The sequence below is a fragment of the Balaenoptera acutorostrata genome, chromosome 1 (genome assembly GCF_949987535.1).
Source record: "Balaenoptera acutorostrata chromosome 1, mBalAcu1.1, whole genome shotgun sequence".
In the NCBI taxonomy this organism is placed as follows: Eukaryota; Metazoa; Chordata; class Mammalia; order Artiodactyla; family Balaenopteridae; genus Balaenoptera; species Balaenoptera acutorostrata.
Genome location: NC_080064.1, coordinates 159,506,322 through 159,527,751, shown reverse-complemented (window position 1 = coordinate 159,527,751; position 21,430 = coordinate 159,506,322). Strand labels below are relative to the sequence as shown.

Below are 21,430 nucleotides of genomic sequence, written 5' to 3'. Positions count from 1 at the left end.
CAGGGCTGTTTGGAGGTCATCTCATCTATCCTCCTGTCTCTGGGTCCAGCCTCAGCAGACGGTGTCTTGCCGGCTGAGGATCCAAACAGAGGGGCCCTCAGCAGGAATGAGAATTCACCAGCTGTTACTTGCAAAGCCCCCAGAAGCAGCAGCCAGCGCTCTCTGGGAGCTTCATGGACAAAGAGGCATGTGCCTGAGGGTCTGCAGGGAGCCTGCACTTTCTCCTGGTAGAGAGTGGGGGCAGCAGGAGTGGCCGGAGCTGGTGTGGCCTCATCCTGGATGCTTACCTGGGACAGGGAGGGGATTGTGACTAAAACCATGTGGCTGGGAGTAACTGAGGAAGGGTCAGACTAGAGCAGGTTCGCTGGATCCGGCTTAGAGGCAGGCGGATTGGACTCCATGCTTCTAAACCTATTAAAAGAACAGGAAAAGAGAAGGACAATAAGTAATTTCCTAAGTGGGGATGGTTTTAATTGCAATGTGGAGTTAATTTAGACCCAAAGAAAACTCCTTCTTTTTTTTTTGTTCTTTTTTAAAAAATTGAAGTATAGCTGATTTACAATATTGTGTCAGTTTCAGGTGTACAATATTGTGTTAGTTTCAGGTATATATATATATATATATTCCAGAGTATTTTCCATTATAGGTTATTATAAGATTTTGAATATAGTTCCCTGTGCTATACAGTAAATCCTTGTTGTTTATCTATTTTATATATAGCAGTGTGTATCTGTTAATCCCATACTCCTGATTTTATCCCTCCCCACCCTTCCCCTTTGGTAACCGTAAGTTTGTTTTCTATGTCTATGAGTCTGTTTCTGTTTTGTAAATAGCTTCATTGGTATTATTTTTTAGCTTCCACATATAAGTGATATCACGTCATATTTGTCTTTCTCTGATTTCACTTAGTATGATATTCTCTAGGTCCATCCATCCCCCAAAAACTTTCTAACACTGGGATGTCAGACCAGTGACAGGGGAGCGGTGGAATCTCTCGCAGGTGTCAGGGACCTGCCTGCCTGCTCTGGTGGCCAGGCCTGGCTAAAGGTCCCCAGACAGGTGGTCCTGGGGCACAGCTTTGTCCTTGCCTGGCAGACCCTCTGCTTCCTTGTTTCTGGAGCTGCAGCAGCTGAAGTATAGAAGGGAGACTGGGGGTGGGGGATCTGGGGACTCCGACTCTCCAGAGGCCCCTGGGCATTGGCCAGCGAGCCCCCGAGAGGAGGCAGTTGCCCCGTCCGTCCATCGGGGAAGTGAACTGGCCATCAACCGATGGCCAGTCATGACTGGGAGGCGAGCAGGGCCAGAGGGCAAGGGGCAGCAGACAGATGCCAGGGGTCACGCTCCTCATTTGCTGGAGTGCCATCCCTTTCCTTGTCAAAAATCTCTCCGGGGGGCCAGCCAGCTGACAGATGCTCCCCGGAGGAGGGGGGGCTGCCGGCCTCCTCCCCACTGGCCAGCCGTCCCTGGCTTCTTCCCCCTTCCCTGACTGTTTCCCTGGAGCCTGCTACATTGTTAGCTGGCACCCCAGGGGACGGACTTCAGATGGAGGGAAGCGGGTGTGTATTTTGTTCTGTGGCTGGGGGGGTCTCTGAACCAAGAACCTATTTGGCTAATGAAGTCGTAATTACTCCCAGCCTCACTAATAGGATGAAAGCCGGGGGCTCCGTTAAAAGCCACTGATGGACCCGCGAGAGTGTGCCTGACAGCTCTGAAGAGGGGCTGGACAATCAGAAATGGAAAGGGGTGGATGTTGGGGGGGACTGGGGGAGGGAGGAAAGGGGTGAAGAGGCTCTGCGCTGGTCTACCTGCTCCTGGGAATGAAAGTTATACCTACATATTCCTCAGTTTAGGATAAGACGAGTTTCCTGAGAATTATCATATTGTCTCTTCTGCCCCCAACTTTCCCAAACTCAGCACAGCTCCCCGCTGTCTGCTTTGGTGGGAGATAGAGGGCCAGAGGGAGTCTAGGGCAGCTGAAAATCCCAAACTATTTCTACCTGTCTTTAGAATGAGTCTATTTATGTTTGTGTATATATATATATATATATCTATATCGATATATATATATATATCTATATCTATATATATCTATATAGATATAGATATATATATATATATTTTTTTCCCCTCGAGAAGCCTTCAGCCTTTTCAAATGCAGTCCGGTTGGCCATAATTTGAAATGTGAGCCTGCTTTCCCCAAGGAGGCCTTAGCTAATGTGGAAGGCAAGGGCGGGGCATTCACTGGGGGTGTGGCAGAGCCAAATTTGGATTTAGCGTTTGATGTGGGGAACCCGTGGGATGAGGGGATGGCCCAGGACTCACACCAGCCCTCACATTCTGTGGGTCCAAGCCGCATGCACATAACCGAGAGGGGCTGGGGTGACTCCAAGGACCCTGCCAACTAAAGACTGCCCCAGTGGCCCCTGTGCACACCCAGTCCGGCCCGTATTCTATCCCCTGCAGTTAGTCTGTGGCCTTGACTACCTCAGCCACACCAGGGCACAGTCCTGAGGAAAACTTGGGAAGGACACCCATGTGGTTCAGGAAGAAGGACTTTTTGTTTTTAGTTTCTCATGGAGGTTGTTGCTGGGCCTTGGGAGGGAGAAGGATGGCAGATTTTAGCTTCTCTGGACCTAAGAGCTGATTGCATCAATGATGGTCTTTGCCAAACTCCCCTTCCTTGGGGAGAGGTGTGTCAGTGTTGAGCAGGAAGGAGCTCTGAGTCTTATACCTGTGGCCTAGAAGAGGTGGTTTCTCCTGTGCTGAGCTTGGGCACTGGGTTCCTAAATCTCAGGGGAAATGACCCCAGGGAGGTAACTATATCCAACTGCATCTGGACCAGGGCTGTGAGAGCTCATGGAGGGGACATTGGCTGAGTTCTGTCCTGTGGTCATTATCCCTTGGGACAAACCCAGGCCTTCCAGACATCTAGCCTCATCCCCTTTTGCCATGTGGGTTGTCTGGTGGGTAAAGGGTTGTGCTGTGTCCTAACATCCAGGCTGGAGCTAGAAGGGGCAAGAGGGAGGGAGGTAAAAGATGGACAGTCTTTTCCGATAAGTGAGAGTGGGTTCCTAGGCATTCAAGTGAGACAAGAGCACTTAGAGGACTCTGGGAAAATTTATTAATGGGGCTGTAGAATGAACCTCTAGCTCTCAATACTCATCACTGGCCCTTACATCCAACCACTTGGAACGTGGTAAACTTGCTTTTAGGAAGACAAAAACTGCCTGCTCCCATCCCCTTTCACCCCACCCTCCCCATCCCCTCACCCCCAACCCAGTTGATGCCCCACAATCTAAACCACTAGCTGGGCAGTAAATACAGTAATGCAGACAGCTTGAATACAAGGAGGGCCTGCTTACCCTGCGGGGACCATTGAGTCCTAAAAATCAGTGGATCACCCACTGTGCATGAGGTACCACAAAGGTTCAGAGTCATGAGCTTCTGGTCCTGCCCTCCAGAGGCCTGTAGACTGGCCAGGCATAGGGGGGACAAGTTGGGCACTTATGCTGAAGGCCAAGCGGCAGGGGAGGCAGGAAGTTCAAGAGAAGCTCCTTGGAGAGAGACAGACCTGTGGGCCAAGGTACTTATGAAAGGAGGGGTTTGAGCCTGGCTGGAAGGATGGGAAGGACTTTTGAAGGAAGGAGTCAAGGTCAGGGTGAACATTCGAGAAGGCAGAAGAAGGGGAAAGTGTAAGGGGATTCATTCATTTATCTAAATTTAACAAATTATTATATAGTGCTTACTATGCATCAGGCATTTTTCATATTTTAACTAATTTGACCCTTACAACAACCTAAAAGGTAGCTACAATTATAACCCCTGTTTTATAGATGAAGAAACTGAGGCAAAGCAAGGTTAGGTAACTTGCCCAAGGTCACACAACTAGGACCTTACTGCCCTGTCTGCCGAGCCCTGTCTCTTTCTTGGTACTCAAGGCCGACTTGCAGAAGGATGAGCGCCTATGGCTTCCCTGCCCCTCATCCCATGACCAGTGGCTGCACGGCACCCCAACCTCTCCTGAGCTCTCCTGGGCTCTCTTGGGGTGGAGTCAGGAGCCCACATGTCCTGCTACAGCAGCGCAGAGCAGGAAGGGATAAACCGTTGCCGGGTCCTGTGAAGAGCTGGCAGGGGCTGCTCTGGCATGAAGCCTTCGAAGCACGTCGCCAGGGCTAATTCTTCACAATGATGCCCATTCATACCCAGGTGTAGCAGTGAAAGCTGAGGTTTCAGAGTCAGACGGACCTGACAGCTGGTTCTGGCTTTGTCACCTACCTTGGGCAAGCTATTCAGCCATGTGCAGCCACAGTTTCCTCATGAGTAACAGGATATAAAACTACCTGCCTCAGAGGGCTGGTGTGAGGTTGAGAGAACATTTGCATAAAGTGCGCAGCCCTCTGCTTTGCACAGTTGGCCGGCGTCAACATTATTAGTTACTCTTCTCCTAAGTCACTTAATGTAAATGCACGGTGACCCAAATACCAGCTGGTGCCCTCTTGCCTCTTTGACATCTACATATAAATGGCTTAGTTGCCTGCCAATTCCATGGTCTGTGGAAGTCAAAGCCTCTCGCATAATTTTTGCTAATTCCTGAGGTCTTGTGCTCTGACCTCTACATTCTCCTGTGGTCTCTGCTTCATCCTGCGTCAATTTGGATGTAGAATTCACCAACTTTGCTAGTTTTTATAAAACGTCTACTCACACGAAGCTAATTCATCAATTGGGTAAATTTGAGTGACAATTTGGGGGAACCAGGTAGGGCCACATCCCAGAGTGCCCAGCCTTCTCATTGTGGCCCTCTAGTCTAGGGGTCCTCAAACTTCAGTCTGCCTCAGAATCACCTAGAGGGTTTGTTAAAACACAGATTTCAGAGTTTCTGAGACAATAGATCAGGGTGGGGCCCAAGAATCTGCATTTTAATACATTCCCAGGTGATTCTGATGCTGCTGGTCTAGGGACCATACTTGGAAACCACTACTCTAATCTTCCTTCTGCCTGTCTCTGCGCCTCAGCTGCCTTTTGCCCTGGATTGCTCCAGAGTTCTCAAATCTCTCCCCTCTGTTATGCAGGATTCTCTTGCTGCTATCTGCAAACTCCCTACCCAGACCAATCCTGGACCCTCCATTTAATAGGATTCAGCAGTGTTAGAGGGCAACTGTGATTTTAAATATATACTAAGTAATTTGGTTTGTCTGTTTCAGAGTGAACTACTCCCCTGCCCTCCAGCCACAGCCCGCCCTCTGCTGTGGTCTCTTACTTGAGCCTGAGGGGTCAGAGTTCCTGTTTAGGGTGGGTGAGATGAGTTCCTGCAGATCCTGAGCCGGGACTGAGTGTCTGTTTGTGGACCCTGCCGGACTGTTCCCTGTCTACACAAAGCTGTGCTTCTCTATCGTGGGGTCTGGGGCTAATCAGCAGCAAGTCCTGGGGAGGGGGTGGGAGTGGGGGTGGGGAGCTGGGCCGCTGAGCCGCAGCTGTGGTTCCAAATTGCTCTGAGGCCCACTGCCTGGTCCGTGCTCCAGCAGGAGCCAACATCAAACAAATGGGCTCTGATGCATTAAGCGGGGAGAGGGTGGCTGAAATGGGCCCTCCCCCGCCCGCATCCATCTAATATGGTGTTGAGCGGTAGAGGCTGCCTTGATGAGAGGAACCATAACGAATCCTCAGATTCCATCCCTTTGGGGGCAGCTGGGCAAGAGCGGGTATAGCCTTCACTCTTAATAAAGACTGGAAGATGACTTGTCCCCTCCCACTGGGTCAGTTAATCCAACTCCACGCTGGAGATTAGCATTTCTAATGGGCTGGGAGGCGCAGCCTTCAGAAGACAGGGATGAGGGATGACAGATATTCTGGGGGTTCCTGGGGCTCTGAAGGGAGGTGGGCCTCTCTTTGTTTGGCCTCAGTTAAATTGAGGTTGATGTTCTTCGAATAAGATGGTCGCTTCATCTCTCCACTTCTGTCCCCTTGAGAGGGGGGCTCCTGCTCTAAAAATGGGCCAGTGGACCCCCCAAATGTCATATCCAAGTCCAAAATCCAAATATCCAAAGAGGATGACACAAAAGTCTCGAATTCACCTGGCCACTTCTTTCCTTCAAAGCCACAAGCTGTCTCTGTCATTCATTCATCCACTTATTCACTCATATTCTTTCATTTTGTCCTTGCTCTGTGCTAGACTGGCCTGTGGATACAGAGGTGAAAAAATGGTCTCTTACACTTAGGATGGTCACAATTTAGTGAAAGAAACAGACAATAAATGTCGTATGACAAGCCCCAGTGAGAGATATAAAATAGGTGTTCTGGGGGCATAGCGAGGGGATCTCAACCAGACCGTGCTGATGTGTGTGTGTGTGTGTGTGTGTGTGTGTGTGTGTGTGTGTGTGTGTATACGTGTGTACTTGTGAGGTCATATCAGGATCAGGGAGGACTTCCTGAGACAGTGTCACCTGCACGTCCTGTTAAAGATGTGTGACCAAGCATGGAGGCCACAGCCTGCCTTCCAGGAGCCCAGAGAGATGATCTGTAAGGAGAAAGGTGATTAGAGAGGTATGAGAGCCTGGAATCAGGACTTACAAGGCTTGGTTGTGAGCATCAACTCCAGGGATTATGAATTATCCAGAGGGAGGGGGGTCTGGAAGGTTGAGAGGAGAATATTCCAAGAGGACTCACCTTTGGGCCATAATTCATTTGTTGAACCCACAGTTGTTGAGCCCGCTGTCCTGGACACTATCACATTGCTTTTGTTACCTGACTGTCGCCCGTGACAGTCTGAATTTCCTGAGGACTGGAACTCTATCCTACTTACTTTATGTCATTAACTGGCCCAGAGTAGGTTATTAATAGGTGCTTTTTGAGCTCAATTGAATTTCCGAAGTTGAGAAGTCTGAGAAATCTTTGCATGTCAGGGGAGCTGGAAATAGCTTGAAATGGCTAGAATTTAGGGTATATGTGAGTAGTAAAAAAAAAAAAAAAAAAAAAAATGAGGCTGCAGATGTAAGGTCTAACATGTCAAACCATGGAGTTTAGATTTTATCCTATTATAGCAAACAAGGTTATTACAGCAAACAAGGTTATTGTAGCAAACTTGAAGGTTTCCAGTAAAGGAGTGACATGATCAGATTTGTATTTTAGAAGACCCTTTTGGCTGCAATTTCAGGGGGAGTAGGCAACACAGGAGGCAAGGACACTGTCAATTCAGGATGAGGCCTTGGACTAATGGAGGGACAGTGCAAGTGGACAGAAGGAGCAAATTTCTGAGACAATCTGTGAACTTGAGAATGATAAGGTCTTTCTCATATTCCAAGTGAATAGGGAGGTTCAGAGGTGGTGTGTGATAAACCCAATGAGTTATACAGAAGGAGCCAGACCTGGAAATAAGGTCTTATTTTAATCTAATGAAGCAATAACCCCTCAAGTCAACGATCTTTTCTGAAGGAAGAATAAACACAGGTGGCTTGGATAGTTACTTTGCAGTTCTTTGTCCGAGAGATTTAGGTCTACATTTGCAGGGGAATCTTTTTGCCCTTATTTCCCATTACTGCCTATAAACCACTAGTTATCTTTCTACACAAGCAGAACCACTCTACTCCCCACACTACCCTGAGGAAAGGGAGGGGACTTAACAGTGTCTGGGTGCATCCTCATGCTGCCTGGGCGATGGTCTTCAGCCACTCCTCAGGGGGAATGTGCACAACTACAGGCCAAAGTATCAAGAAAGGCGGTGTGATGAAACTTGAGCGGTGTCCCTAACCAACACAGCCCTCTCTGTTTCCTTCCCTTCTCTACTTGCTTGTTGATTGAGATTCCTTTGAGTCTATTAGGGGGTTTCGGTTTGTCGTAAGCAGTTTTATTCATCCTTTCAATGATATGAAATGTCTGTTCTGTGTCAGGCACAAGGCAGGGCATATGCCAGTGTTCTCACATCTCAGGGCAGGCAGGGCTGCAAAGGAGGAGCGGCTAGGAGGCAGAGCTTCACTGCACATTCCTTTCCTTCTCCCAACATCCCAACACGGCACTTCTTAACAGGTGGTTGTGCACAAGCAGATGTCAGTTGCGTTGAATCAGGGGTGTCTCCATGGCTGAGCACATTCCTATACCACTCGTTCTACGTTGAAAACACTAACTGTGCCAATGAGTTTTCCAAGATAAGACCAACTTCAAGATGGGGGCTGGTATTGCAGAATTCTCTGTGTATGCTGTCTGTTGCCCATGAAAAACCCCACGATTCATTTCTGTCATTAATCCCTGGACATCCCTCTTCTACCCACTAAGGAAAATGAACAAATTACATGGCCAGAGTCCATTTTGAACAACTTTTATTATACGTTTAGTGTTCTCTATACAAAAGAAATCAGTTTTTTTTTTTTTTACAGTGATTCAAAAAAAATTCTGAATAATTTGGCCTTTTCATTGCTCATGCAGTCAGTTTATAAGTCCACATATTAGATGGTCCTCACGACCCAGAAGCCTTCCCTGCTGAAGGTCGAGCGTGACACCCTCAGATATGCATCTGTCACTGACAACGTTGGTTAATGCAAAGCAACTCGCAAAAAGGAAAGAACACGATGTGAGAGGGGTTAAAACAAGGTGTGCCAAGGTGAGTTAAATATTTAACCAATGAAAGAAAAGATCAGACCAATTTGTGGGTGTGTGGGTAGGTGGGAAGGGATGGAGACATTCGGAAAAGATTTCCCCACTGAAAGGAACGAACTGGAAAATGTGTGCGTTGAAGGGAGGTGAAGGGCAAGAGGTCCTCCAGGGCCCAGCATGGGTGAGGGTGGGACCAGGACAGAAGGCGGCCACGTCACAGGCAACTGATGCTCAGTGCAGGAGGATGTGAGGTTGGCAAAGAGCTGGGAGCTGGGCAGAGGGACAACACTGACTGAGGACGTCGAATTTGGGAATCAGAAAGGAGAGCAGGGCAGGGTCACCTGATCTGCATCCTTTTTGAAAAAGAAACAGAGACGTGCACAAAATTCTGGATTTCTTCTCCCAGATTTTTGTATTTATTGCTTCACTGAAGTCTTTACACGTGCTGACCTCCAGCCCAGCAGATCCTGGGGGTGGAGCTTCCATGGGCCCTGCTGCCCCTCGGCACCCTGCGGCCGGGGGCGGAGGGGACAGCGCCCTCCACACCCGCTCTTCCGAGGGACACAGTATGCTGGGGGCCCGATGTGTTACGAAGCGAGAGACACCACCCTAGGGGATACTCTAGGCTTCATGGTGACAAACACCAATCAGCTCGTCACTCTCTTCTCCTGGCTTGGGTCTCCCTTAACAGCATGGCTGGTTCACCACAGGCTGGCACAGACTGGCTGATCTGGGACTCAGAAAAATCCCCTGATTTCATCTGCGGAGGTGTATGGGGATGCGGGAGAAGAGGAAAGAGACGTGGGAGACAGTGAACCAGAAGGCCAGATCTTAAGTAACACCGCTGTTCCCAAGGCGGCAGCTGCAGTGAGATGAAAGAACACTGAACAAGGAGTCAGAAGGCCTGAGCTCAAGCCCTACCTCACCTTGATTTACTAGCTGTGTGACCTCGGGCAAGTCCCTTTACCTCCCTGGATTTTAGCTTAGATGCGTACTTTCAATGAGATCAGCTCTGTGATCCCTCTGCACGCTGAAATCTGATCCTGTCTTAAGCTAGACAGCTTTGTACCTATTTCCCTTCCATCCTTATCATTACAAAACATCCATTTAATACTAATGTACTGCTAGAGGGACACTGGTTTTGGGTGTGGCTTGACACACTGGGTGGTGGGGTCTGGTGGCTTCCCTGGACAGCTGTCCTCCTTTCCCTCTGCTCCTTCTCAGGACCCGTTCTTAGTAGGGGAGGGAAGGAAAGGGCACTGCCCTGGCTTGGGCTGGGCAGGCTGGGGACAGCCACAAGGTTGGCTTGAACTCCCATGGGGTGGCCCCTGCCTGGTGTCAAGGAGGGGCTGCCCAGGAGTCGGGCTCTGACCGGGGCACTGAGTGTCCTCCTGACATTTCAAGCTCTTTGTTTCATTCGTTTGACTCCTCTGGTTTTCTATTTTAATCAGGGATCTCCCTATATGCTACTCTTAAGCCACCATGTAAAGATCAACCAGGATCCACAGGGTGATTTCTTTCCAGTGGACCTAGCTGGGTGGAACGATTTACAACACGGGCTTGTGTGTGTGTGGCAGGGGCTGCCGCAGTGGTGACTGAGGTATCGCGGGCGGGCGGGGAGTGGGCTCTGTGCCCCCCCACCGAGAAGTGATTCCTGACACCAGCCCCACCAGCTGAGAGCCCAGGAAGCCTCCCCTTTTCAGCGTGTTAGTGGAGCAGCCTTGCAAAGACTGAGGCAAGAGTGTGTGAAATCCCCACGGCTCTCGTCACACGGGCTGTTTGGGATGCTCTGTGACTTGGCTCTGATACTGCAAAGAGCCCCAGGAGCCTTAAAAAGCTGCTGCCTGTGCTGTTCCTGGGGAAAATTCGCTCTCCTTCGGATCAGACTCTGTCTCTCTTGGTTTGGCCTCCAAGAATTGCCCAAGTGGGGCCCAGCTTGGGCAGCCTCCTTCCCCTGCCCTGAGTTGTGCACGGCACCCCACACAGCCCTTTACATTTCATCTCCAGCGGGCCTGGCTATGGACTCATCCTCTTCAAGACAAGGTCGTAATCTGGATTGTTCCCCCGAAAGTGCCGCCCTGCAAAGGGGCCTAGGTCTGCCGTGAGTGTGCCGGTGCAGCTGCCGGCTGTGCAGGGAGGCAGTCCAGCAGCTGGAAAAGCCACAGACATCTGTGGGTCTGTTCCCACCCCTTTTCCAGGGCTAACTGCGTGCACAGAAACCATGAAAGCACTGTCTGGGCCCAGGCTGCGGTCCCCTTGCAGGGTGAGCAGTACTGGCACCGGCAGCCTCTTGGACCTTGGGACCCGCCAGGAAGGGGGTAGACCAAATGCCTCCGACCCCTCAGGGCAAAGGCAACGGACGAGGGAAGCGGCTAGTTTTCAGCTGAAACTCAACCATCTCCCCAAAAGCAAGGTAAGGAAAGAAGGGTCCCATTCACCACGACCCAGGCAAGGTGAGAGGCAGCTGTCCCCCGGCCCTGCAGTGGTGACCTCCCCAGACACTGGCCTCCCCGCTCCTTTAGCTGGGCCCGTGCCCCTCTGTGGGGACAGGTTTTCAAAGGAGGGACTGACTAGAGGAGACAGAGGCACCAAAATACAGACAAGTTCAGCAACTTGCCCCAAGGGGCAGAGAAGCGAGGCTCAGGATGCAGGACTGCCCCTGTCTTGCCCAGCCTTCAGGACCAAGTTCCCCCTCCAAAGCTCTTCCCTTTGAGCCTGGAGCCACTGGCGGTTAAGCACTGAGTACCCCCAACCAATGCCACTCTGTCCCAAGACTCAGTTCCACGACTGTCAGCCCTTCCCCCATCATCAGTTGTGTGGAGGACCTTCCTGAGGCAAGGGGACGGGTGTGACATCTTACGGCCCATCCTGCCTAAAGAGCTTACTTCCGGTGCAATGAGTTTACTAGTGCGGACCGTGCAATACGGAATGAGGGCCCGAGAGACGGACTGCTCTGCTCAGATCCAGAGTGTTTTCTGGAAAGGCCGGTCCTTTAATCCAGCTCGCAGGCACACTTCCCTGACATTCCCTAGGCTACAGGAATGCCCAGCAGTATCCAGGCAGGTGGAGGAGGAAAGCCAGGGGAGGGGACCCCTGAGCTGGCTTCCTAGCCCCCTGCTATTCACCCTGTCTCCTATCATCACGAGAGAGCTGCCCCCCAGGCTTCCGGGCAGCACACCTGGCTACGGCTTGGACCAAAGGACAGTTACTCGCTCAGGTTCAGACAACATAACTGGCTCAGCTCTGGGCTACATTTTCTCACCTGCAGACAGAGTAGGTGTGCCGATGGGCTTGACCTTCAACTGACTGATTATTAAGTGATGCAAGCATTGCTAATACCTTTGTGGCTTAAACATGTGGCAAACGATGCTTTAATAACGTCTCTGAAGGACACAGCCCTGCTCCTGCCCAGGTCGCCTCGCAAGAAGCTCGAGGCTCCAATCAGAGGCTGTGTCTGTGGCAGGTGGTCCACTACTGGGGGTCAGCTTCATCCTCCTGAAACCGACTTTAGCTGCAGCAACAGCTGAAGGGTTACTCTTAGGCTCTAGGTCTCTCTCTCTCTGAGGCTAGGTACCTTTGGTTTCAAAATGGAATAGGTGGGGAGCATGAAGGCAGTGCCTTGGGTCTCAGAGAACTGCAGGTCTGCGAGTGTCTCCATCTGGGGCAATGGGCTGCAGGGCACATTCTGAGTGGCTGCTTCTGGTTCTGCTGTGACGCTTGCATAGGCCGCCCCATTCTCCTTGAGACAGATGTCACTGGAGGCTTCAAGGCTTGCAGGGAGGGGCTGGGAACCTGGGAACTGCCGGGACAGGTCAGAGCTGCATAAGGCATACGAAGAGCACTCCCAGGCCAGGCTTTACAGCACTGTTAGTGCCGTGTTCCTGCGGGGGGGTGGAGGATGGTGTCTCCTGATAGGTAAATACCCTAAGGAAAGGACACACCGGCTCAGTCTTGGGGGCAGCAGGGCCCCATCCACACGCCACAAAACACCAGTTTCAACATCATACAGAACTGAGGAGCTGCTATCCGCTAGAGACGAAAGGGGGAGCAGTGCTTTCCACCCCCAAGCACACCAGCACAGCCTTCACGTCGCAGGGGTCCATCTCCTGGAGGGCAGCAGCACAGACCCTGACCAGGTGGGAGGCACCCTCTACTCTGGATGCAGTGGGTGTGGTCCTCTCTCCCACATCCTTTCACTGATGGGGAGGAATGAAGTCCAAACCTAGCCCTTTCCTTCTCTCTCGAGGTGGGCACAGCTCCCTAGGGACAGATTCCTGGTTCTCCTCTGCTTGAGGTACACAGTCACTGGAGCTGAAGTCCTTCCCACTCCTGTTCCTTAAACTCCTTCAGTCAGTGCAGCTTTTGTCTCAGACACTCCAGAGGAAGGGGCAGGGTAAGAGTGAGGGGCAAGAGGTAAGCCCACCTCCCAACTGAACCAGAGCAAGGCAAGGAGGCCTGCTGACCCTCTCCCTGCCAAAAATACTGTCATTTTCCAGAAAGGAGCCAAGCCCAGCTCAGCAACTGACAAGGCTGAGGTGGATGGGTTGGGGGCCAGGGGAGGCATCTGGCGAGAAAGGCATCCTTCGGAAATACGTTGGCCCAGCCGCGGTTTGAATACTATAGCTTTTCTATATGTTCGTTTACGGATCAATCCTTTTTTTTGCCTATCTTTGCAGTTTCCTGGGGGAGAATCCACCTATTCTTTCTTTTTTTCCAGGGACATTTCTTCAAAAGGAAAAGAAAATGGAGATGTTGGGTCTGGAGGAGAAGACCCACAAAGCAAAAATAAAGACAATGAGTAAGTACCGTAACCAACAGAAACTGGTGAGTGTGTGTGTTGAGGTCAAGGGCAGGCAGTGTGGGTAGAGGCTGGGGGTGGCTGTGAGGCTGAGCAAGGGACCTGGGCTCCCTCCAGCTGAGCTTAGCCATGGCTCCAGCTCGCCCACCGGTGGCACCCCGGGGGGGGGTCATCGGGAGGGGGCTTGCGGTTGGCTGGGTGGTCACTGGTCCTCACAGCTTGGCAGACTCCCATGTTGTACCCTTGTCCCTGAAGGTGGTGGCGGCTTTGTGGTAGGTCTGCAGCGGCTCGTCTCCCCCTCTCCCCTCCTTCTACTTGCAAAGTAGTGGCTGTGCCTGGGGGGCTCTGTTAGGCCAGAGAATAGATGGCGTTGACAGGAGATGTGGCCTCTGAGCTTTCGTTGCCCTCTGTCTCTTCCTTGTCCTTTTTGACTGTGTACTGGCCGATGAAGGAGCCGTCCTCATTGAACTGTCCCTCGCCGCCCTCGCCATAGTCCACCAGGCTGTCATCACTCTCCTGCTGCTTGATGGTGCCATCCAGGGACGTCTGGCTGCCCTGCAGGGGCTTGTTGTCCTCGTCACTGGATGGAGAGAGGACAGAGAGTCAGGGCTGGCCCACCCAGCGCAGCCCAAACCCAGGCCAGGCGGAAGAAGGCCTCCAGCCTATTGCCAGGCATGCGTACCACACAGCTCAGAGAGGACGGGACCTCAGGGGTGACCCAGACCAGCCCTCACTCCCCTTCCTGTCCGGCCAGTTCTGCAGAAGGGAAGCTGAGGCCTAGAGAGGACGGCATCGTCTCCCAGGCGAGGGGCAAGCTGGTGCAGAGCTGGGAGGGACCCACACTCCTGGACGCCGGGTCTGGGGTCCTCTCCGGGAAGCTGGGTTGCTCTCCGGGGTGGAAGCAGGCAGAGGACGCCACCCCATGGTGAGGCAGAGCCAGCCGCTTGTAGACCAGGGGGACAGGAAGGGTCAAAGAAGGGTAGTCGAGGACTTGGAGTTCTGGTCCCATGTGTGTCACTGTGTGGTTCTGTGGCCTTGGGAAAGCCCTTCCTTCTCACTGGGCCTTAGTCCCTCCATCAAGAGGGTTCAACTAGCTTTGACTCTCTGTGATCTGTGACTCTCTCTGGAAAGACTCTGCCCTTGACAAAAAGCAAGGGTCTGGGCCTTAAAGGGACAAACCTCTCCCTGCCTTTCCCCTTCTCTGTCTTGGTGGTGTTCCTCTCAGCTCTGGTTTATCCACAAACAGATGCTGTTGCTTCAGGGCTAGCAAGTGATGGAGGGAGGAGAGAGGGGCATGCAAATGAGATAGGAGGGGCCAGCAACTTGAGACAAAACCAGCAAGGCTCAGAGGATCCAGCTCAGCCCCCCTCTGAGGCCCCAGGTCCTGCCCTTAAGCTCCTCTCATGCAAGGAGAGCTGGTAGTTAAAGTGGCATCTACCCACTGGGGTGCCTGCTGTGCCCCCAGGAAGTGAGATACCCCGAGTGGGCCAGCATCTGCTCAGGCACCACATCCCTTCCCCTGGCTCTTTTAGGCTCAGAGGCGGGGACCAGGTGCTGCTGGCTGCACTTCAGAGAAGAGACAAGGTCCCAGGCAGGGGGCAGCCGGACCAGCAGTGGGCATCTGGGTCCCGGCAGGCAGGACCACAGCGGTGCCAGGCAGTCTGAGCAGACACCCCCCCACCCCCACTCCCCTGCCCCAGGCCACACTTAGCCCTTCCTGGGCTTGTGGCAAACCACTGGCTGAGTTGCCATTAGAGTGGGCAGTGAGTTCTCACTTCTAACTGCAGTGCTGGTCAAAGACAGCTGTCGGGGGAGGGCCGCGAGCCAGAGGAGCTAGGCATCAGGAGATGGAAGGCTATTAGCCCACTGCCCCCATGAGCTGAGTGAATGCGGCCCTGTTACCCTGCTTAACTGTGTTCTCTGACGGCAGAGCTGTGGGAGAGGCAGCTGAGTGAGGGAAGTGGGTGTCTGGGGTTATGTTGTATTTGTTCAGGGGGTGGAATTCACATTTTGAGAACCAGCAGATTCTAATGACCAGGCTCCTTGCCCCACTTGCCAGTCTTTTTCACAGGCACCCTCTCCCCAGGGCCCTCCACTCCCCCTGCAGGGGAGTGACGATTGTGTCTATGTGGTTCTCGGGAATTCCAGGCCCCCAAGCTAATTGCAATCACTGAACAGGGTGGCCCAGTGGGGGTGGGAGGGGTCCTTAGTGTGTCAGGTTCTCGTGGGGAAAGAGGATCTAGGTCTGGAAAGAACAGATCTCTCCTAAGGGAAGCCTGAAAGAAACCCAGTGACTGTGGCCCCCTGGTCCAGCCACCTGTTAGCCTACCTTCCAGGAGACCTTCGAGGACCAGGTGGCCAGACAAGGGAGAGAGAAGCAGAGAGAGACACACCAGAGAGGTGCTTGGGCAGCGAGGTCCCAGACGAGCAGGGTGAGCCAGCCCCCCAGCCTGTCCCGCCCAGAAACTTGGCTTTTCCTCTAATGTATTAATTTCTCCCCTTTCCCAGTTTCGGACTCTTGGACTCATCCAAGTGGGGGCTCTAGGATGGATGCCGCAGGCCTCCCCAGAGCCAAAGCCAAGGGGTGTGTATGTGCGTGCGCGCATGTGTGTACATGCGTGTGTGTGGTGTGGAAGCCCGTGCGTGCGTGCACCAGTATATGTGTATCCAGCCTCAGTGTCGGTGGGTCAGGGGGTTGGGGTGGTGAGGAGGCAGGTGTTTTCGCCCAACAGCTTTGGTGCCTGGTGGAGGAGAGGTACCTGAGGAAGTGGCTTCTCATAGCGCAGGTTACCTGGCCCTGTATTTGAGGAGGTCCTCACCCTTCCTCACGCTGCACTGAGGGCCTGGGGAGAGAAGGCCCAGGGCCTTTGGAACTGACGGCCAGAGGATAGCTCCTGGCCCATGGGGAAGCTGGGCCCCACCAAGGGTGCTGAGGACAGCCTGGGGAGGGGTCTCTCGTGCTTGTTCTTTGGGAGGCTACTGGGGATGCATGAATTGGATGGATAGACAGAGTCTATAAGCCGCCAGACAGGCTCCTGTGTGGGCAGTGGCTCTGCCGCCCATTGATCTGATCCAGTTTGAGAGGCTGATGATGGGCAAAGTGGCGGAGGCCCAAGATAGGATAAGGAGAGGTCAGAGGAGGATGGGGTGATCTGGCCCCAGAGAGTGACTTGGTGGGGGTGGGGAAGGAGGGCTCCAATCAGAACATTTCCTCCCTTTGCACTTGGCCTGGGAACGAGACCTCCATGACTCATCCTGCACCATTCCTTCACTCAAAGCATACCTGCCAATAAAATGGACAGATTACAACTTTTGTTAAGCCAGATACAAAGGCCCGTCCAGATCTGAGAGGGAGCATGGGCATAAGACAGTGGCAGTAGCTGGACGCTGGTAGCTGGACGTTGGGCCCCTGGGCTCTCCAGTTCTGCACTAGCTCACTGAGTGGAGAGTACAGGAATCTTCCAGGTCACGTCCCAGCCTGGGCCTTGGTCTTCTCATCTGGGATGCAGGCACTGGACCAAATGCCTCTCCAAGGCCTTTTCCAAGCTGCAGCCCAGAGAAGTCATTCTAGTTCCTGAGGAAAAGGCCTAGAACAACCCCCCATGCCCCCTTCATCCCTCACCTAGTTGAGTTTTAAAGACAATACAACTTCCCCAGGTCATCATCTTCAGAGTTAAGGTGGGGTGTAGTCAGAGAGGAAGCTGAGAGCAGAGCTCATTTCACAGCAAGGGGGGCCTGGGTGCGCTTTCAGAACGCAAAGGTGGAAACACACATACAAAGAATGTGATAAATCTGAGTTGTGCAGTTGAATGAATGAAATGCTGTTCATCGAATGAGTGTAAGTGTGTTGGGCAGTGCTCCCCGTCCCCGGGGGGATGGGGGGTGCTGTCGCAGAGGCAGAGGTGACAGCCTGATGGGAGAGGACATCCGTGCAGGAGCGTCTCAGCCCAGCTGAGCAGCTCTGAGGGAAGGGGGCTGCCTCGGGGGGCGGTGAGGAGAACCCACCTGACAGGGGGTGCTCTGTGTGAACAGGAGTCAAGGAGATCGCGCACCTGTAATCAAAGGAGCCATCCTCTTCTTTGGGGTCTTCAGGGCCAAGGGGAACATCCTTCTTTTCTCGCACTTGGTCAGTAAGGGAAGCAAAGACACAGACGTGATGACTGAGCGCGCTCCTGCTCTGCGGGGCCCCGAAGTATAGCCAAAGGAGCCGCCTCTGGGTTCCGTGACTCTCCCTCTTAACAAGGCCCCATCCATGCCCCCCTTGTTCTTGCCTCCCACAGTTGATCGGGTGTCAAATGAATTCTGCTTCCTCCTCCCCGTCACTGGGGCTTTTCTTACATCTCCACTGACAACTGAAATCTCCCCCCACCCGGCTCCCCACCACTGCTCCACAATGTCTTCTCCAAACACCAAATGGATGTGATCCTTGGCACCTTTCTTTTTTTCTTTTTTTTTTTGGCTGCGGCACGTGGCATACTAGATCTTAGTTCCCTGACCAGGGATCGAACCCATGCCCCCTGCAGTGGAAGCGCCGAGTCCTAACCACTGGACCACCAGGGAATTCCTTGGCACCTTTCTTAATCTGGCTCCGTGTTATAATTATTTGTGCACAATTATTTTGCCTGTAACAGAATGCTAGTTCTTTTCTCGAGGGTGGGGACTGTGTGTTTCTTCAAAGCTCCTAAGAGAGTGCCCTGGGCAGACAGGACACGCCACACACACCTCTGGAATGGAAGGTGCTCTCTTCACTGTGACCTCACTTGTTTGTGCGACTCCCTCTTCCCACACCTCCTCTGTGATGCGTCAGCGTCCCTCCCAGGCCCTGTCTTGTGCTGTGATCCTCCTACTATGCCAGCTGCACTGTCCTTGAGGGAGAGGTCACCTCTCCTTCTAGTATCCTTAGCACCCAGCACAGAGCCTGGCACACAGCAGACACTGAGGTGAGTGACTTCGTTTCTTTCTGAGGTAGGAGGCAGGATAATCATCCCTATTTTAGGGGAGGGAAGCTGAGGCCTTGAAGATGTCACGTAACTAGTTAGCAACTAAACAAAGTTTAAGGTGGAGACTGGAGCCCTGGTCTCAAGGCTCCTGGTTCACTCATCTTCCTAATGGATGGCGGGCTTCCCTTGGAGCTGGAGGAAAGGGGATTAGCTGTAAGAAGAACTTTCTGGAACAGGCAGAGGAAGGCTCAGAGTTTATCTGATCAGTTCTCAGGTGCATCAGTTCCACCTGGAACAGAGGGTAAGCTCAGAAAGGCTGCCCCTCTCCTAACTCTGCCTTTCTCCCTTACAGAAGAAAACCAGTCCGAACACAGCACAACAAAGTGAAAGAAAACATCATTCACCAATAAAGAAGTATAATTTCCTGCCCTCCCTGACTTGAAGGAGAGGCATAACTCTTTAGAATCCTAGGGTCTGAGGGCACACGGGCCAGGGGAAGAAAATAAAACAGAATCTCCTCTCTCTTTGCGTTGAGTTTTAGGGGATCGTGGAGGAGGATGTGTTCACAGAGAGCGGAGAAGCCGGCACTTGGGGAGCATGGGGTGTGTCTGGCGATGGCTTTGGGGGCAGGGAGCAATTTCACTGTGCAATCCAGCTGGATTTTCACTCTCAGGGTCATCCATTATCCTGTCTCCTGTCACCCTACCCACTCCATCACAGACAGATGGCTTTCTCATCCCTGTTTGAAAAACAGTCAATATTTCCAGAAACAAAAAAGCCAGAGGTCCTTGTCCTTGACCTTGGTTTGTCTGGGCTGGAGGATCTTCAGGCCACAGAAGAGAAATACTACTCTGGGACTCAAGAAAAGCTCAAAGCCCTTTAAGGACTGGGGGTCCCTCTCAGTGCAACCCACCCCTCAGCCTCTGCCTGCTCCTCATGTAGGAGCATCTGACCCTCTGCTGGTGTATCTGTGATTTCAACCCAGCCATGCTGAGAGCCCAGCTCTGCGGCCTCTCTCATGCATGTGCTTCTTCCATCCAGACCTCTCTTCACTCTGGTCTCTCTCTTACGGTTACAGAAAATGCATCTCTCCTTCCCACTTCACTGGGACATAGGATCCTAATGAGATTCAGGCTGAAAAAAGCCAATTACTGAGCAGATGGGTGGTGAGTCAAGGGGAGGGAAGGTCATTCTTAACGGGAGCCAGGGTTCTTTCCATCTCCTCTCTGGCCGCCTGGACTGCTCCACCCCCCACCTCAGGCGAACTTAATTAACTCAAGTGCTTTCTGGCAACTCTAAGATGCACAGAACAGGCAAGAGGACCGTACGTCCGAGCTTGGCAAGGACCGTGCTCACTGAGAGGACGGAGCCGCCTGGACCTGGCAGGGGACCTGGTGACTCGCAGGAAAGCCTGCGGGCCCTGTCCCCCAAGCCCACCCCCCTGACACATCTTACCTGGGTACTTGCCGCCTCGACTCCTCTTGATGAAACAGACGATGAGCAGGATCAGCACGAGGAGGGCGACGGCGCACATGAGCCCAATGAACCAGCCCTGGGTGGCGATGTCCGCCTGGTTGTTGGTGTAGGCTGGCGGGGGAGGGCCAGAAGCACACACGCGGTGAATGATTCACGTGGGAGGAGGGGAGGAGGGGGCGGGGAGGGAAGAACTTCAGTTATTTCCTGTCCAGGTTCCTCCTGCAGCCCAACGGTACCACCCAGCAGCTCTCTGGCCCAAACTACCCTACCCTACTACAGGGACAAAGAGAAAATAATTCAAAAGTCAAGGTCAAAAGGTCAGAAAAGAGGCACAGGAAAGGGGTCCAGGGAGCAGAATAAGCAGCAGAAGGCTGAACAGGCCCTTTAGGAGGGGAAGTTTCCTGAGGATGAGGCACGGCACTCTTGCAAACGCGATGGCTGGGCACAGCCTGGTGGGGAATGAGGGAAGGCCAGGGATTCACTATGATTTCCCACGAATGAGCCAGGGGTGAGCCAGCACGCTACCCGTCAGGGAACAAAGTCAGCGGTCACATGGCGAAACCCCTGGAAGAACGCCTTCGCAGGCCTGCACAGGCACAGAGCAGCGGCCTGTCCCACCAGTACGGCCCTGAAGCCAGTCGGGCTTCCCGGCAGTGGGTCGCAGGTGGGGTACAGTTCCAGGATGCCCTGTGCTTCCTCAGGTCTCCCCAGCTGCACTGTGGGCTCCCTGACAGCAAAGACAGTCCCTGTGTGGGTAGCCCAGATGGGCCGGCGGCGAGCTTAGGGCCAGGGCTGTGCCTTCAGCACACCCCATGCTGCCGCTTCCAGACCACTTCCATACGTGGAGGCCCCTGTGACAGTGGGCCCCTCGCTGTCCCTGCCTGGACATGTGGAGACCTGTCTCAAAGTGGGCAGACACCTTCATGACGCGAGGGGCAGATGGGCGGGCCTGGAGACCAGAAGCAGATCTGATGGTGTCCTGGAGGACCAACGGCTAAGGTTAGAGATCAGAAGGGCTGGGGTGGGTAGGAGTCACCGGCCCTCCTCCTTTCTATGGACTGGAGAACAAAAGAAGCAGCCTTCCATGGAAACCACGACGCGGAGCACAGGAAGGATCACGAGGGCAGAACAGACCCTGGGTAACCCTGGGGCCAGCAGAGCGAGCGGAGTGGCCTCTGGGAGAGCCAGACAACAGCAGGAGTGCTGAGAGCCACGCAGCCAGAGCTGAAGCTCGGAGCCTCCTCGGGGAAAAGCACAGGCACAGAGGATGGACCCCGGGCCCGTGCTGTACTCTAGGGTCTGCCTCACACACCATCTTGTGGGGCACGTATCTGGGTGCAGTCTACCCTTTGCTCTTCTTGGACAGAGAAACTGTCTTTATAGCGTTTTCAGCATCTAGCCAAGGGCATTGCGCCAAGATGGGTCTCCATAAACAATGAAGACTGATGAACAAGACCTTCCACGCTCTTTGTGCTCTGGCTGCCCAGGCAGCCCGGGCTGGAAAGCAGCTGAGTCCCGTGGGAACATGGCTGTGACCACCCTGATCCAGGAACGCTGTGGGGCAAGTCCCATCCCTGCTTCCACTCCTGCTTCCACAGGCCATTTCCTGCACAGGGTCAGAGAGGTCTTCCTA

At 53.1% G+C, this 21,430-nt stretch overlaps 1 protein-coding gene across 12 annotated transcripts in view; it reads right to left on the bottom strand.

Moving 5' to 3' along the window:
• Window positions 1-8,332: 8,332 nt before the first annotated feature.
• NFASC (neurofascin) overlaps window positions 8,333-21,430 on the bottom strand; it is a 97,151-nt gene continuing 84,053 nt past the window's right edge. For all 12 annotated transcript variants that reach the window (XM_028167773.2, XM_028167792.2, XM_028167795.2 and 9 more), the window contains 3 exons: window positions 19,777-19,908; window positions 17,434-17,503; window positions 8,333-13,961 (listed from right to left, as the gene is read on the bottom strand). In XM_028167773.2, the coding sequence (XP_028023574.2) occupies window positions 13,730-13,961; window positions 17,434-17,503; window positions 19,777-19,908 (434 nt within the window). In that variant the 3' untranslated portion in view covers window positions 8,333-13,729. The remainder of the gene's footprint in view (window positions 13,962-17,433; window positions 17,504-19,776; window positions 19,909-21,430) is intronic.